At 42.0% G+C, this 13,908-nt stretch overlaps 1 protein-coding gene across 4 annotated transcripts in view; it reads left to right on the top strand.

Annotated features, from left to right (window-relative positions):
• IKZF2 (IKAROS family zinc finger 2) overlaps positions 1-6,567 on the top strand; it is a 111,425-nt gene extending 104,858 nt beyond the window's left edge. For all 4 annotated transcript variants that reach the window (XM_056496583.1, XM_056496587.1, XM_056496586.1 and 1 more), the window contains one exon: positions 2,210-6,567. In XM_056496583.1, the coding sequence (XP_056352558.1) occupies positions 2,210-2,934 (725 nt within the window). In that variant the 3' untranslated portion in view covers positions 2,935-6,567. The remainder of the gene's footprint in view (positions 1-2,209) is intronic.
• Positions 6,568-13,908: the final 7,341 nt, after the last annotated feature.

Genomic DNA, 13,908 nt, shown 5'->3' on the forward strand with positions numbered 1-13,908 from the left:
CATGGATGATGAAAGGAATCAAAATAAGGTTTGCATCATTTATCCGAGTAGCCCATAAAGGATGGGTAATATTTCTTGATCTATAAAGCCTACAAAGGACTGACAGTGTGTTTGGCAGCTGGATCAGACCCTCACCAGATCCATTTCTTTATCCAAACACAAGAACGACACAGCTGGCCAGAGAAGGTTACAGACACCCATGGGCACCAGGCACACTTACCCCTGGAGCTGTCCTTCAGTCCCCACTAGGGAAGGGGCTGCACTGTTTCATGGGAGGCTGGAGCCACATGCAGTTACAGAGCTGTCTAACATGTCTGTGCCAGAGCACAGCAAAACACTGAAAAAAGGATGTTTGATGGCAAGAATCATCCACAGGTCATGGTAGATTACCAGGACTATCCTTGAGTACACATCACAGGTACACAAACGTGGTATGGTGTCCAGCCATATGAACAGTATTGCTGAAGAGAGTAGGAATATTCATGCATTTCACTTTAGACTTACATTTCATTACCTTGATAATCTGGGCTCAGTTCCCCAGCAGAAGTGAGGCATCATCTCTAAGGACAGCAGGGTTGTTCTCCATGCATCACTTTAGAATAAGCCACACTAAGTGGAATGAATTATTATAGTCAAAAATAAAATGCTGAGTGATAGCTGTGTTGAAATGTACTAATGCAATTTGGAAGAGATTTGGGATTACAGTTCTGTTTCTTATAGTGGTTTATACACATTGTGTTCCAAGCAATTTTGGCAAAAGGTGATAGAAGAAGCTTCTTGAGTAATTTAATTCTTGAGTAGCCAAACAACTTGTAAGTAATGACTTCTTGAATTTATTAACATATGCTACTGGGAAAAAAAGACTGGTTTTATGTAGCAAGGAAGTGAAGTAACAAAGACAATGAAAACCAACCAAAATTATTTATCAGACTTCATAAAATCAGCTTTAAAAGTTAGCTGTCAACAACTAGCTAATTGCTTGTGTGAACACATAGAAGCCTGTGTATCTTGTATCATATACATATAACCTTTTCTGTTTAAAAAAAAGTATTCCATGAGCTTTGCTGTCCTGACACTCCAAAGCCATCACTGGAAAAGCAGTGCTGCTGAGCTGAGCTCTGCTGTAAGCAGTGGTCAATTTGTTCACCTCCAAGGAGAGCTGTCATACATGACATGGTGCCCTGTGACTGCTATGATGTACCAGCATGTGGTTCTGGTTTTGCACATCTGTCATGCCACTGATGTAAAAATGTTACATTAGGATTCACACTGATGAATAAGCCAGCTTCAGCATCATTATGTATAAATTTATCCTGTGTCAGTGAAAGGTGCTTTTGCCTTTTACCAAGTGAAACTAAGCTATACATGTTGTTTCTCTATTTGTTTTCTTGCCTTAATAGACACTGGGAAGAGAGGGATGTGTGTATGTCTTTTTTTTTTCTCAGTCCAAAAGGGATAGAATCTTTTTTTTTTTGAGGGAGGAAAACTGCAAAGAACAGCCTCCACTGCTTCTGCAAATGGCTTCATTCTTCATTCTTGGCCATGTGCTCTCATTTAACTTTTGGGGTATTTTTCTGCTGGTTAAAGGATTTACTTATTGTAACTCTAAATGTGCCACCATAACAAGCACCATGTACCTGTTTTTACATGTCCTCCACAATCTGGGGTGCCTCATACCTACCTTACAATGGCTGCACAGTGAGAAACCTAAACAACAGGTACATGGGGCTTGTTATGGTGGCACATTTAGAGCTACAATAAGTAAATCCTTTAACCAGCAGAAAAATACCCCAAAAGTTAAATGAGAGCACATGGCCAAGAATGAAGAATGAAGCCATTTGCAGAAGCAGTGGAGGCTGTTAATATGTGTTTCCTAACTTGAAGTGTGGGCGCAGTCAGGCCCAGCTGAAGATTTGGAATTGCTCTGGAAGTTGCTGCCACCACGTTTTGCTTGGAATAAATTTTAAAAATTAAAAAAAAAAAAAAAAAAAAAAAAAAAAAAAAAAAGCTCTTGGTGAGGTTGCTGTTTTACCCATCTCAGGACAGGAACTTTATAAGAGGTCAGTAATAAATGAGAAGGGGGTTAACTTTAGACTCTGGAATAATTTCATCTCAAGTCAGGGGGTTTCTGTTCCTACCCACCCCTTTTACAATGAAACACTGCAGTGATTATGTTGATTTGGCTCATGCATTTGCTTTTATCTCTTAGGTGAAAAGTTCATGAGATTTGGCTATCCAGACATCCCCTTTGACATGAACCTAAGCTACGAGAAGGAGGCTGAGCTGATGCAGTCTCACATGATGGACCAAGCCATCACCAATGCAATCACCTACCTTGGAGCTGAGGCACTTCACCCCCTGATGCAGCACACACCTAGCACAATCGCAGAGGTGGCCCCGGTCATCAGCTCAGCTTACGCTCAGGTCTATCATCCCAGCAGGATAGAGAGGCCCATCAGCAGGGAGACGGCCGACAGCCACGAGAACAACATGGATGGCCCCATCTCCCTCATCAGACCAAAGAGTCGAATCCAGGATAGAGAGGGCTCCCCCAGCAATAGCTGCCTGGATTCTACTGACTCAGACAGCAGCCACGACGACCGCCAGTCCTACCCAGGAAACGCTGCCTTAACCCCCAAGATAAAGCCAAACCCGGCTTACGTGAAGGAGGAGGCCAAGCCTTTGGATGTCACAAAAGCTTCTAAGGGCTCTTTCAAGGATATGTACAAGGTGATCAACGGAGAAGGGGAGCAGATTAGGGCTTTCAAGTGCGAGCACTGTCGCGTCCTCTTCCTGGACCATGTCATGTACACCATCCACATGGGCTGCCACGGCTACCGGGACCCGCTGGAGTGCAACATCTGTGGCTACCGCAGCCAGGACCGCTACGAGTTCTCGTCGCACATAGTGCGGGGCGAGCACACATTCCGCTAGGCCTTCTATCCAAAGGGGACTCCATGAAGTACAAGGACTGCACATGAAGAAATACTGCACTTACAATCCCACTTTTCCTCAGACATTGAGACGCCTGTTTTGTTGTTGTTGCTGTTGTTGTTGTTGCCGTTGTTTAATTATTATTATTAACCTTATTTTTTTTGTGGACCCAACCTCATTCGCTCTGCCCCAGCGCTAAGAATGGAAAGAAGGAAGGGAATGGGTAAAAGAGGGGTTTGGTGTGGCCATCAGTTTTTGGGGAGTGACCCGCCTTGCTTTCTGTGGGAATTGGAAGGCAGTCTGTGTCTGTCTCTGTCAGTTGTACACCGTGTCCTCTTTTGAGCTATCACTAACCATGCCAGGTGCTTTCAAGTCCCGACAAGATGCCACTCATCTGCAATTTCACAGGAATAGGTACAAACATTTCAGAGGAGAGCCTTTTTCTAATGTGAAGATACGGTGTGAGCTTTCAGTGGCTGGAGGAAAGGGAGGGAACTTTGTTTTGCAGAATGAACAATTATTTTTAAAGCAAAACTTGTAGAGAGTTAGGAGCATGAATCAAAGTCAATATTCCTTTCAAAACTACCTTCAAGGGTGAGCTGTTTTCCTGGGTTCAGTGTGTATTGCCCCTCTAGAATGTAAATAAATTAAAAATTTTTAAAAAAAGAAATTTATGTCTTAACACTGTACCACATTACTGCAGTTTAGTTTCATAAGTCTGAGGGCCTTCTGTGATAAGTTTGAGGCTTTGTGTTTTTATTTTCCTTAACTTATGAAGCACCTTTTTTTAGAATTGTTGATATTCTGTTACTCCTTGCCTATGTGTTGTCTCACTGGCTTCTTAGAGACCCTTGGGAGCCTTATTTCTTTAGTTGCACCCTAAATTTTAAGAAAGAGCATTTAGAAATAACATTTAAACTTTCCTCTAGGACAGTAAGTGGCCTAGGAGTGGGTAAGAGTCTGTAGTTTACTCAAGAGGTTCTGCTGCTCTTCTGAAATACTTTTGGGTTAAAATTATGGATTTAAAAATTACAAAAGTACTAGTAGCAAAGTGTTCTTTAAATATAGGTATATATAGATATATAATTATGTAAATACTTTCTCATTCTACTATCACAGTGTTAACCTCTTGGCAACAGCCTAAACTAAGACTTGCAGCTGGGAAAGCTTTAGGAGCCGGAACCTTGGCCAGCATTAATCCTTTTGGCTCCATTGAATTTAATGGAACTGTCCCAACTACTTCAGCTACATCAGGATCTGAATCTAGACTGTTTTTTCTCTTGTTGACTTCTTACTTGCTAATTTGCTGAACAACTGATTTCCTTTTTTTTTGTATGTCATCGATTCTGCTTAACTTAGGGGTGAAAGTATTAGCAGGTTTTGCTGGGTAGCCTTGGCTCCCAGTGAGCACAGAAGCCCAGCAAACCAACAGGTCACATACAACCTCCCCTACTTCTTCAGAAAGTGATAAATGGAGATGTAGGTGCTGTGTATTGATTTGGACTTAAAGATTTCATTTTTATACCTAATTTATTAATTTCCCTGTAGGCAAAGCAAATGGAGAAACACACTCCAGGGAGAGTGCTTGACCTACAGACTGGACAAGAAAACAAGTCCACTTATCTATTTTGTTTCCTTTCTTTCTCTCTCAGTAAATAACAAAGCCAGTAACCACCCAGCAAGTTGCATCAGCAAAAAATGGGCTTAAGCCTACGGGACAGATTGCCATTGAAACCCAACTGTTTGTACCAATCACAATTGAAATGTTGTTGTTTGGCAACAAGAGCACAGCTTGAGAATGGAAGGATGTGGATGGGTTTAACCCCCTCCGCACGCATGGTCTCCATGCGCTCGGGGAGACCTTTTCCAAGGGATAAAGTTACTAAAGTATAAAAGAGAGAGCAAGATCAGGCCATAATGAATTCCCATCTGCTCCCTCCAATCTGTGCACTTGATGCATATGCCAGTTTGCTGTTCGTTTTGAGGGTACTGGGTTTTTTTCTTCTTCTCTTCCTAGACCTGGAGCATTTGAAAGTAGGAGCTGAGTGGTATTGATTGAAATCTTTTTATGGTGACATTCTTGGCAGCTAGAACCTGTGTTTAGAAAGAATACAGTAGATCATGGCCAGATTACCTGATGACTGCTTCCCAGCACTGCAATGCTATTAAGTAGGAGCTGGTAAAGTCTTGCAGTAGCCTATTAATTATAATACAATATGGAGAGAAATGTCATCTTGTGTAATGTGAGACCTATCAAGGCTGGGAATATGCAGGCTTTGGAGAGACAGATTTAAAGATCTATTCCCAACATTGTTCTTAATGTCACTGGGTTCCTCCCCCTCCTTCTTTCTTCACCCTAACATAGAGGAAACTGGGGCAAATGAGCCATTCTCATTGTCTTGTGCACAGTGCAGTCAGAAGAGTTTGTGCAGGAGAAAAGCAGGGAGATGCTGGAGGGCATTGCTTTTATTCCATGTTCTCTGCAGTTAGGGAGGTGGGCTTTGTGTCAGGAGGTGCCTGGAAATTCAGAAAAGAAAAAAGTGGTTGTGATTTGCTGAGGCAGGAAAGGTCTTTTAAGAACAAAGTGGAAAGGGAAAGGTTCTTGGGCCTTGAGGGTTGCTGGGCTTGCCTGGGCCTCCAGAAAAACACAAGCCCAAGCCAGAGAGAAAGGTTGCTGGCAAATCCTTTCAGTCTCTGGGGGAACCACTCCGTTCTCCCCTCTGTGGTCAGTGAAAGAGCATTGGGCTGTGGTTTCTTGGAATAGCTAGCACTAGGGGAAAAGTGTTTAAAATTTCTGCCTTTGTTTGGGAAAGCACCGGAATACGGGAAAGGTAGAGAATCTCTTGTGTATCCACAAATCAGTTGGCTGCAATTACATCTGCAGCTCCTTAGTGTGCACTTTGGTTCTCTGATGACTCACTGGTCTCTCTGGTGGGGTGTATTCTGGAGATGTTTAAAGGATCACTGATTTTGGACCTGGCTTTAGTTAAGTCCAGCTTCTTGATCTGACAGTAGCAGGTGACATCTCTATGTCCTGGTGTCACAGGCACAGGGAACTAGGGAGGCACTGGGGACTTATCTTATAGGAACTACATTTTTTTGTAGAGGAAGAAACTTGAGGGATCACATTAATTTTTTATTATCAGTGTCCTTTTCTAAACAGTCACTGAAGAGTTTTATCCTAGAGTTAGGAAAAGAAAAAGGTTAAATTCTAGTTCAAATTTTGAACAAAATTTTGAAATAACATTTACTTTAGAATTCAATTCCTACTGAAAATTATTAGAGAGCTTTGTGTAATGCGGTTTGTCCTTTCACAAAAGTGAGCAAAATGGGGCAGCAGGGATTTCTTTGGCTGTTTTTTCTTGCTTGCTCTTTGCAGAATTGGATTTCTAAGAAAAGCTCTTGAGTTTCATCAAGTTCATTAGTCATTCATAGTGTACTAGGAATTTCAGTAGCTAATCCTTGGCCTCCAAATCCGTTTGTTCTGAGTGTTCAGTGCTGGAAATCGAACCTGGCTGATTTTTATTGGGCTCTTTTGAAATTCTTGGAATCAGGTTTCTGGTTAGAAACACGCATTTGCAAATTTAGAATTGGCTACCTGTGAGCATTCCCCATTTTCATTAAAAAAAACAAAAAAAAAACAAAAAAAAAAAACAACGAGCCTGTGCACTCATTTTAGAGGATTACAAGCCTATTAATTTAAAGAGAAGTGTGACTGCTTATTCTGCTCTTGGTGTGATCCATATCCTTGGAGCAAAGGGCATTATCTATATATCTGCAGCTATGACTGATGAATTTTACAGCCACCTCTCCTTGTAATCAGTTAGGAGTGCACATCAAAATATATTGCATTTTTCAGTAAAGCCTGCTCTTTACTCAGTAATTTATGGGATTAAAATAATTTTATTCTCCTTAAAAAGTGCTTTCATCTATGATGTGATGTGAAAGGTGTCTAGGCATTAACCTGTAGTGATCTGTAGTAGAGAGGAAGATTTTTAAATGGGTTAATTTGTCTGATTTTTAGTGATACTGGTTTCTGCAATGTGAGTACCTAGCCCACAAAGTAGCTGTGTTGGCCTAAAGTATGTTTACTGCAAGGTGGAGAAATTCTCAATTGTCAGAGTTTCCAAATTTCTTTCTGTTTACAAGGGCTTCCCTAAATTTGTGCTGTCAGGCAGGAGGTCAGTAATGGAACCCAACCCTTCAAAATTGGGCTTTCATGGGGCATTATTACTGTTGCCCAGGTCCTGGGCTAGCCTGTTCTGGTTTGAAAAAGCCAGACAACAGACACTCCTTCCTCCAGAAAGAAATTTTGGAGATAATTGCAGCAAAGGTGCTTTTTTCAGCCAAGGGCAGGAGCTACAGTAATACAGTTCCTTCTCTGGATAAATTCCTTTCCTTAACTCTTGCTCTGCTTCATAATGTAATGATGGGGGAGGAGGCAGGCTGCCAGAATCACCTAAAATCAGTGTGGGATTTTAGGAAAAGGGTGATGAAACTAGCTTTTCTGCTAGTAATTCACATCTTAGCTTGGCTTAGTAGCATTTTAAAGCAAAAATTGATGGCCTGTGGTCTAAGGCAGCTGGAGAGCTTGAGAAAGTATATTTATATATATAGTATTGTGTAGTAAGGTATATGCTTTATTGTATATGTGCCTTTTCCAAATGCATTTTGGGAGATCCTGATGTCATTGGTGAGATCCTACCAGACCCTTTCAGAATGCATGACAAAAACCAACCCAAAGGAAACATCCCTTCTGCTCTGCACCCTCCTTGGCAGCTTGACCCAGAGAGAGGACTCTGTTTGTGGGAGATTTCCTGCAGTCAGATGGTGTTTAGGAGTGGGAAGGGCTGACAGTTTCTCTAGCCAAGAGCTGGAGTGTAGCTGTCCCAGGGAGCACAGCCAGGACTTGCCATGGGAGCCCCTACAGAGAGCCAGGGAAGCCTCTGCTGTTTCTCCTTCTCAGTGCTTTAACTAAAGCACCCTTGGAGGTGGACTTTGCTCTGATATAAAGTTCCCACTTACCACTGGGAGCACACCTTAAAGCACTTGCTTCTTGCTTCAGCCTGGGAAAACAAATGTGGCAAGTCCTTTGGAAGTGGTTTGCAGGTTTGCCTGTCATGCTGCTGCCCCAGGAATTGGTGTAGAGATGAGAGAAGCTCATCAGTAGGAGGTGTTCAGGGGCTTCATGAGCTGGAGTGACAGTGACAAGCACAGTGACCTGCTTTCAGGTGCAGTTGTTGCCCCTGCAGGGCTGCAGAGCTGAGTGTGTGCCAGCACAGCCAAGGTGGGAGCAGCAACAGCCCAGGGCCACCCCTCAGCAACACACAGCAGCCAAAGAGGGGTGGTGAGGGGAGCAGGTAGGCAGAAAAGAGCTAGAATTTGCTTCATAGTGGATAGATTCCCTTTTATCCCATCTATGTGTTCTGAGATGCAAGAAAGGAGAACATCACTGGTTCCCAATTTGGTTTCTAATTTGACCTCCTGCAGCCCCACCTGGCAGGGTGGGTTGTGCCCTTCTCTTACCTGGCTCTGAAATGCCCAGAGCACAGTCAGGAGGAGGGGTGGGCTCAGGCTGTGCCATGCTGCATGCTTAACAGGCCAAGAAAACAATAAAAGGAGTCTGTTTAATTCACCTGCCTTCCCAGCTGATCGTGCAGATTCCCAGTTCCTGTTTGCTTCCAGCCTTTGGAAAGGTGGTTATCAGTGTGCTCACTTGGGTCCTCATCTTTGAAGATAACTTCCTACACTATCTCCTTCTGTACAAGCTTCTCATTTTCATCTTGGGGCTTAATTAATCAGTGGACAGAAATGACTAATATTTCATATTAGTTGTAGTACAACTAATAGTTTTTTACAGTTGCAAAAAAAACAAAAAACAAAAAACAAAAAACAAAACCAAACCAACAACAAGAAACTGTGATATTTTGACTAGCAGTAGGTGAAGTATTTCACCAGAGTGAATGACAATGAAGTTAATCAGATCATGTCTTGAGAGGGGCTGGTACCATGTGGACCCTTTTTGGAGAAAGGGAGCAGCCTGGCCCAAAGCTGGGGCCAGCACTTCCTTCCCACTGCAGGTGTTGGTTTAGGTGACTGCACTGCAGCCCAGGAAAACGCTTGAGCAGCATCAGCCTGCTGCCATCCCTTTGGCTGGATCTGGAAGTGCACAGGAGCTTTGCAGCTGTGTTTGGTCACTCCATCCCCTGGGAGATGAGGTGCAGCTCTGGGCAGCCTCGTGCTCCCTCATTCTGTGTAGCAGCCTTAATCCCTGGGTCCCTGCAGCCTCTGGTGTGTGTCACCAGGCTGGATCAAGGTGTGGGGGGAGCACAGCAGGGCCAGTTTGCAGTAAATTGGGCCATTTAGTTTTACCTCAAGTGACATCAAGAAAAGCTTCTTGCAGAGGTGGAGGTCACTGAATCCCTACTATGCACTCACTGGGATTTGGCATCGCTTACTGGAAATGGATATTCGTTCCTGAACACACTGTAACAAGGGAAGGACTTTTTTTTTTTTTTTGGGTTGTTTTTGTAGTCGTTCAGATTCTGAAACTGTGATCAATTATTTGATGAATTGTCAAGTGTCCTCAGAGCTTGAACACGTTCACTTCCTCACCATGTAGCAGTCTCCTCTGGCTTTCTGTGCTTTTCTCTTTCCCCCTTTTCCTTCTTGGAGCTTTAAGTCTGAGCCTGCTCTTATCTCCTGTAGCTTTGGGCTGTCTAGGGGTTTGGGGGGGTTGGTTTTTGGGTTTTTTTTGGTTCATTGGCTGTACAGTCTGTTTACATATTTTTGTACTCAAGTGTAGTTTTTTATTAAAAACAAAAAAAAAAAGATAGTTGATTTGAGAAAAAAAAAAGGTACGTACTCTTTGTAACACTTTAAAAGATCTAGGGTACCTTTGAGATGACTCTACAGTAATGTAATTATAATACTGTATATTTGCCTTCCTTTTTAGTTGGTTTTATTTTCTAGTTGTTTTGTTTTGGTTTTTTTCCTAAAATGTATATCTTTTTATGAGAAACTGGAAACTTTTAATGCAAATGTTTAGAAAGATTTAAAATTGTAAAGTAAAAAAAAAAAAAAAAAAAAAAAAAAAAGGTCATATAATTTTTTTTTCCTGTTGGAAGAAAATGCTTTAAAAAAAGTTTTACTACTGTTGTATTCCAGGGTGGGGGTTACCAACCCCAAATTTGCTTCTTATGCTTCATTCTTGGATCCTGCTTTCTAAATGTGATCATTGCAGACGTGGATGATTTGCTTGTATTAATTCTAAAAACAAAAATCACCAACATTTGGGTTATTTTTCTGTTCAAGTGCAATACTTACCCTGACATCTTATTAATGTACAGTGGTTTCTGTGTTCCTTCCTCAGTCCACACAAATCAGTGAAACAAAATGCTCTGCCCTAAATGCATTTAAAGATATGATTCAAGTAAACTGTGACTGACAAAAGATGAGAAACTGTAAATTAAGGCTAAAGCCCATAATTTACCTCCTGCTTGTCGTTGGCATTGAAACACATCCACATCCAGAATTAAGGACATACCTGTTCTTGACTCTTCCTTCCTCTTCTTTTCTAATTGCAGCTTTTTTAAGAAAAGCACTTAATACTGATGTTTATTAAAAATGACAAAAAAAATAAAAAGATCTTTTGGTCTGATCCAAAACCCACTCAGTGGAGACTCCTGTTGACTTTGATGATGGATTTTGGATTAGGCCTAATCTGTTAGCTAGGGCAAAACTGCCATTTACTCTAGGGAGAGATTTGCCTGCGTAAGAATTACAGGACTCGTGTCCTTTATCTACCTGAGAGACCAGAAAAGCTTCTTTAGAGTTGTCCTTGTCTTATATAAGTTTAGATGGGACTTGTTTTACATATCATACATATTTATATATAGTGTATTTTTAATGCCTCCCTCTCCCCCCCAGTAGACTGAAGCCGCTATTCTGTAAATATGTATTTAGGTACGTAATAAAAAAAAAATAATAAAATCCCATTGAGATTTCTTGGAAAGGCAGTTACTGCGCATGCACAGCAGCCACTTTTGTCTTTTAAATTTGTATTTAAGACATTTCTTTTTAATAATAACAAAGGTGAGGAGACTGTATCCCCTTCTGATAGGTTGCCAAAATCGTTGCCCAGCCCCTGGTGCGTGAGGTGAAGAAGAACAAGGTTCAGTGGGTGACTGCTGGGTCTCACTTCTTGGGCCAAATTCCGGGATCCTCCCCTGGGCAGCTCGGCTCCTGCTGCTCAGGGGGTGCTCTGAGCAGTGGGACCCGGGCACAGAGCTCCAGGTGCATCCCCAGTGCTCCTCTCCTGGACAGCCAGGCCACCAACCTGGGAATGAGCCTTTTTCCCTTCCAGGTTAAGGATCTTTAGTTCTGTGAGACATCTTCTGAGCTGCAATTGAGGAATCTTTCAAATTAAAAAAAAAAAAAAACTTAAAAAAAAATGTAAAAATGACATCAGAGTTTACTCAAAAAGCCAGTGAAGACACTGGGAATTGTCCCACTTCTTTATGTGTTCATTGGAAGGTGCTCTTATAAAAGGAGTTCAGAAACAATCCCTTTGACAGTGGTGCATGTGAGCAACCCTAATGTAACCCTGTATCCCCCTGCTGAAAGAGTTTTGCCGCTATAGACTGAACTATGGGACTTGTTGTTATTTTTATTTTCTTCTTAGCATACATGCATACATATGTTTGCACATCTGTATGTGTGTGCTCTGTACCTGTGTGAGTGTTGTACAGCCATGTGAGAGTGGGAGTCCATGTGTGTGTGTGTGTGGGTGTGTGTGTGTGTGTGTATAAATAAAAGAAGCTGCAGAAACTTTGTAATACTTTGTGAAAAGGATTATATTATAAAGGTTTGTACTGTCTTGAGTGCACAGCTACTGGAATAAATGTAGGGAATCTCAGGAACAAGCATATAATTTGTCCAAGAATTATTTCTTCTCAGAAGTGTAAGTGCAGTTTTTAATTCTGTATATTATTTAATATTTTACCAATAAAAATAAACTTCTGACACAAAAGGGTTTTCCATTCAAGCTTTCTGGACACATTGGTGTATGCATACACTTTTCTTTCTTGCAGCAGGAAACACGTGGTGTTTCCCAGGAATTGCATTTCTATCTGCTCAAAAATCCTGTTAACTAGCTGGAGAGACTGGGTGTGTTCTGAGTTGGGGTTCTGAGCATGGGTTATGAGAGGGGGGAGCTGAGCACAGATCTGCTTTTGATATTCACTGGAGCTAAAGAATGCCTTCCATCAGCTTCAGCATCAGCAAGAGAAGTGTCCATGAAGTTCCTTCTGTGTCAAATGGTGGCATCAGCCACCTGCCAACCTCTCTGCCGTGCTTTTGAAATGAATTAGTGGCTCAGATCTTTCTGGAAACACTTGGACTGCACACACACTTCCTTTGAACCCTTCCCTCAGTGTGGCTTTTTGGCTGAGTTCCCTCTGTTGTATCCAGAGGTGATGTTCCCAGTAGGGATTTGTTGGGCATTTCACATTGCCCAACCTGTCCTTCTTTTCATAACCAGCTATCAATCTGGTAGCATTCACAGTACAAACTCTTCAGAATAAAAAGAAGACCTCATGGAGCTTCATAAATTGTTTGTTGTTTGTTTTACAAAACTCTTGTAAATTCTTGGTTAAAGATTAACCAGGCTCTCCCCATAATAAAAGTGTTCATCGTTCACATGAGAATGGAAATTCCTTAAGATATCATCTGAATAAAAGTTAATCTTCTTCTAAGTCATGTTTGATGTATGTTGTCTCCCAGGAATACTTCTGTTCAGTGAGCAGAATTTCCCAATTCCTTTCACAGAGGATTGCTGAATTACTGATTTTGCTTTAAAAAAAACCCTCAAAGTTCATCTAATGGGACAGTCTGAATCTTTAGTGCATGGAGCAGAAATCCCATTGTGCCATTGTAGGACAGAAATGACTGGCTAGATGGACTCAGGGACCAGTCCCAAAATTTATTGGAGATGATGATGCTCTTTTCATCAACTTCAGGGTCTGAGATGATGAGGGGAGATCTCATAGGCAGAAATTAAATGACTTTATAATCCTGAGGACTGCTGAGTCATTTTCAGGGGTGAGACTGTGTGTGGCCTCACATTATTAAGGAAGAGGCTCTTAGAAATCTCCTGGCCTTGATTCAGGGCCAGCATGGTGGTGTGCCTGTGTCTGGGCAGGAGTCACACCACGGGGTGCCATTGCCTTTCCCTTTAGGTCACCCTGTCAGCAGCTGCAAGCAAAGGGCAGCTTGGCCACTCAGCTCTTATTTAGGCAACAGGGAGCTGTGTCTGATCCCTCCTCTGCATGGCTTTGCTGTATCAAAAACAGCCTTTTCCTCTTTATAGCAACAGATGTTTAAAAATTACTCCAGTGACCAGTGTCAGCAGTGCTGCCATCACCCAGTCTTCCTTTGGTCCATGGGAGGCCAGTGGTTTAAAAATGTTGAATTATTTTCCACATCAAATGATGCTGATAACTGGATCAGTCTTGTAGCCAGGTAAGCATTTCTATTTCTGATCTGCCAGACCAGCCCTGCATTCTGCCAGTGGCCTTCTCCAGCTTTACCAAAACCAGTATTATTTTCCCAGTTAATAAAGGTTAAGCCTTGGTTTCTGGTTTTGGCTTCTATTTCTATGCCATGCTTTCAAGAACTTACTGGAGTTTCTTCTGAGGGTGAGTTTGTTTTTAAAACATGGCGAATCAAAGCAGGTTTTTCCTCTATCTCTGTGCTCAAATGTCAAATCCCAGCCCTGCCATGAATCATTTCCCACCAGGACACTGTGGAATACATAACAGAGCCCTTGTTAATGGGAGACAACGGCAGGGCCTCAAAATCCCATTATGAAACTCGCAATAATCAAGGGACTAAAAATAAATTTTGCTTGGATTGCAGTTTGAACATGCTTGGGTTGTTTTTTTCCTTTCTTTTTAGTCAATCCTAATGTAGTTA

This window comes from Oenanthe melanoleuca, chromosome 7 (assembly GCF_029582105.1).
Source record: "Oenanthe melanoleuca isolate GR-GAL-2019-014 chromosome 7, OMel1.0, whole genome shotgun sequence".
NCBI lineage: Eukaryota > Metazoa > Chordata > Aves > Passeriformes > Muscicapidae > Oenanthe > Oenanthe melanoleuca.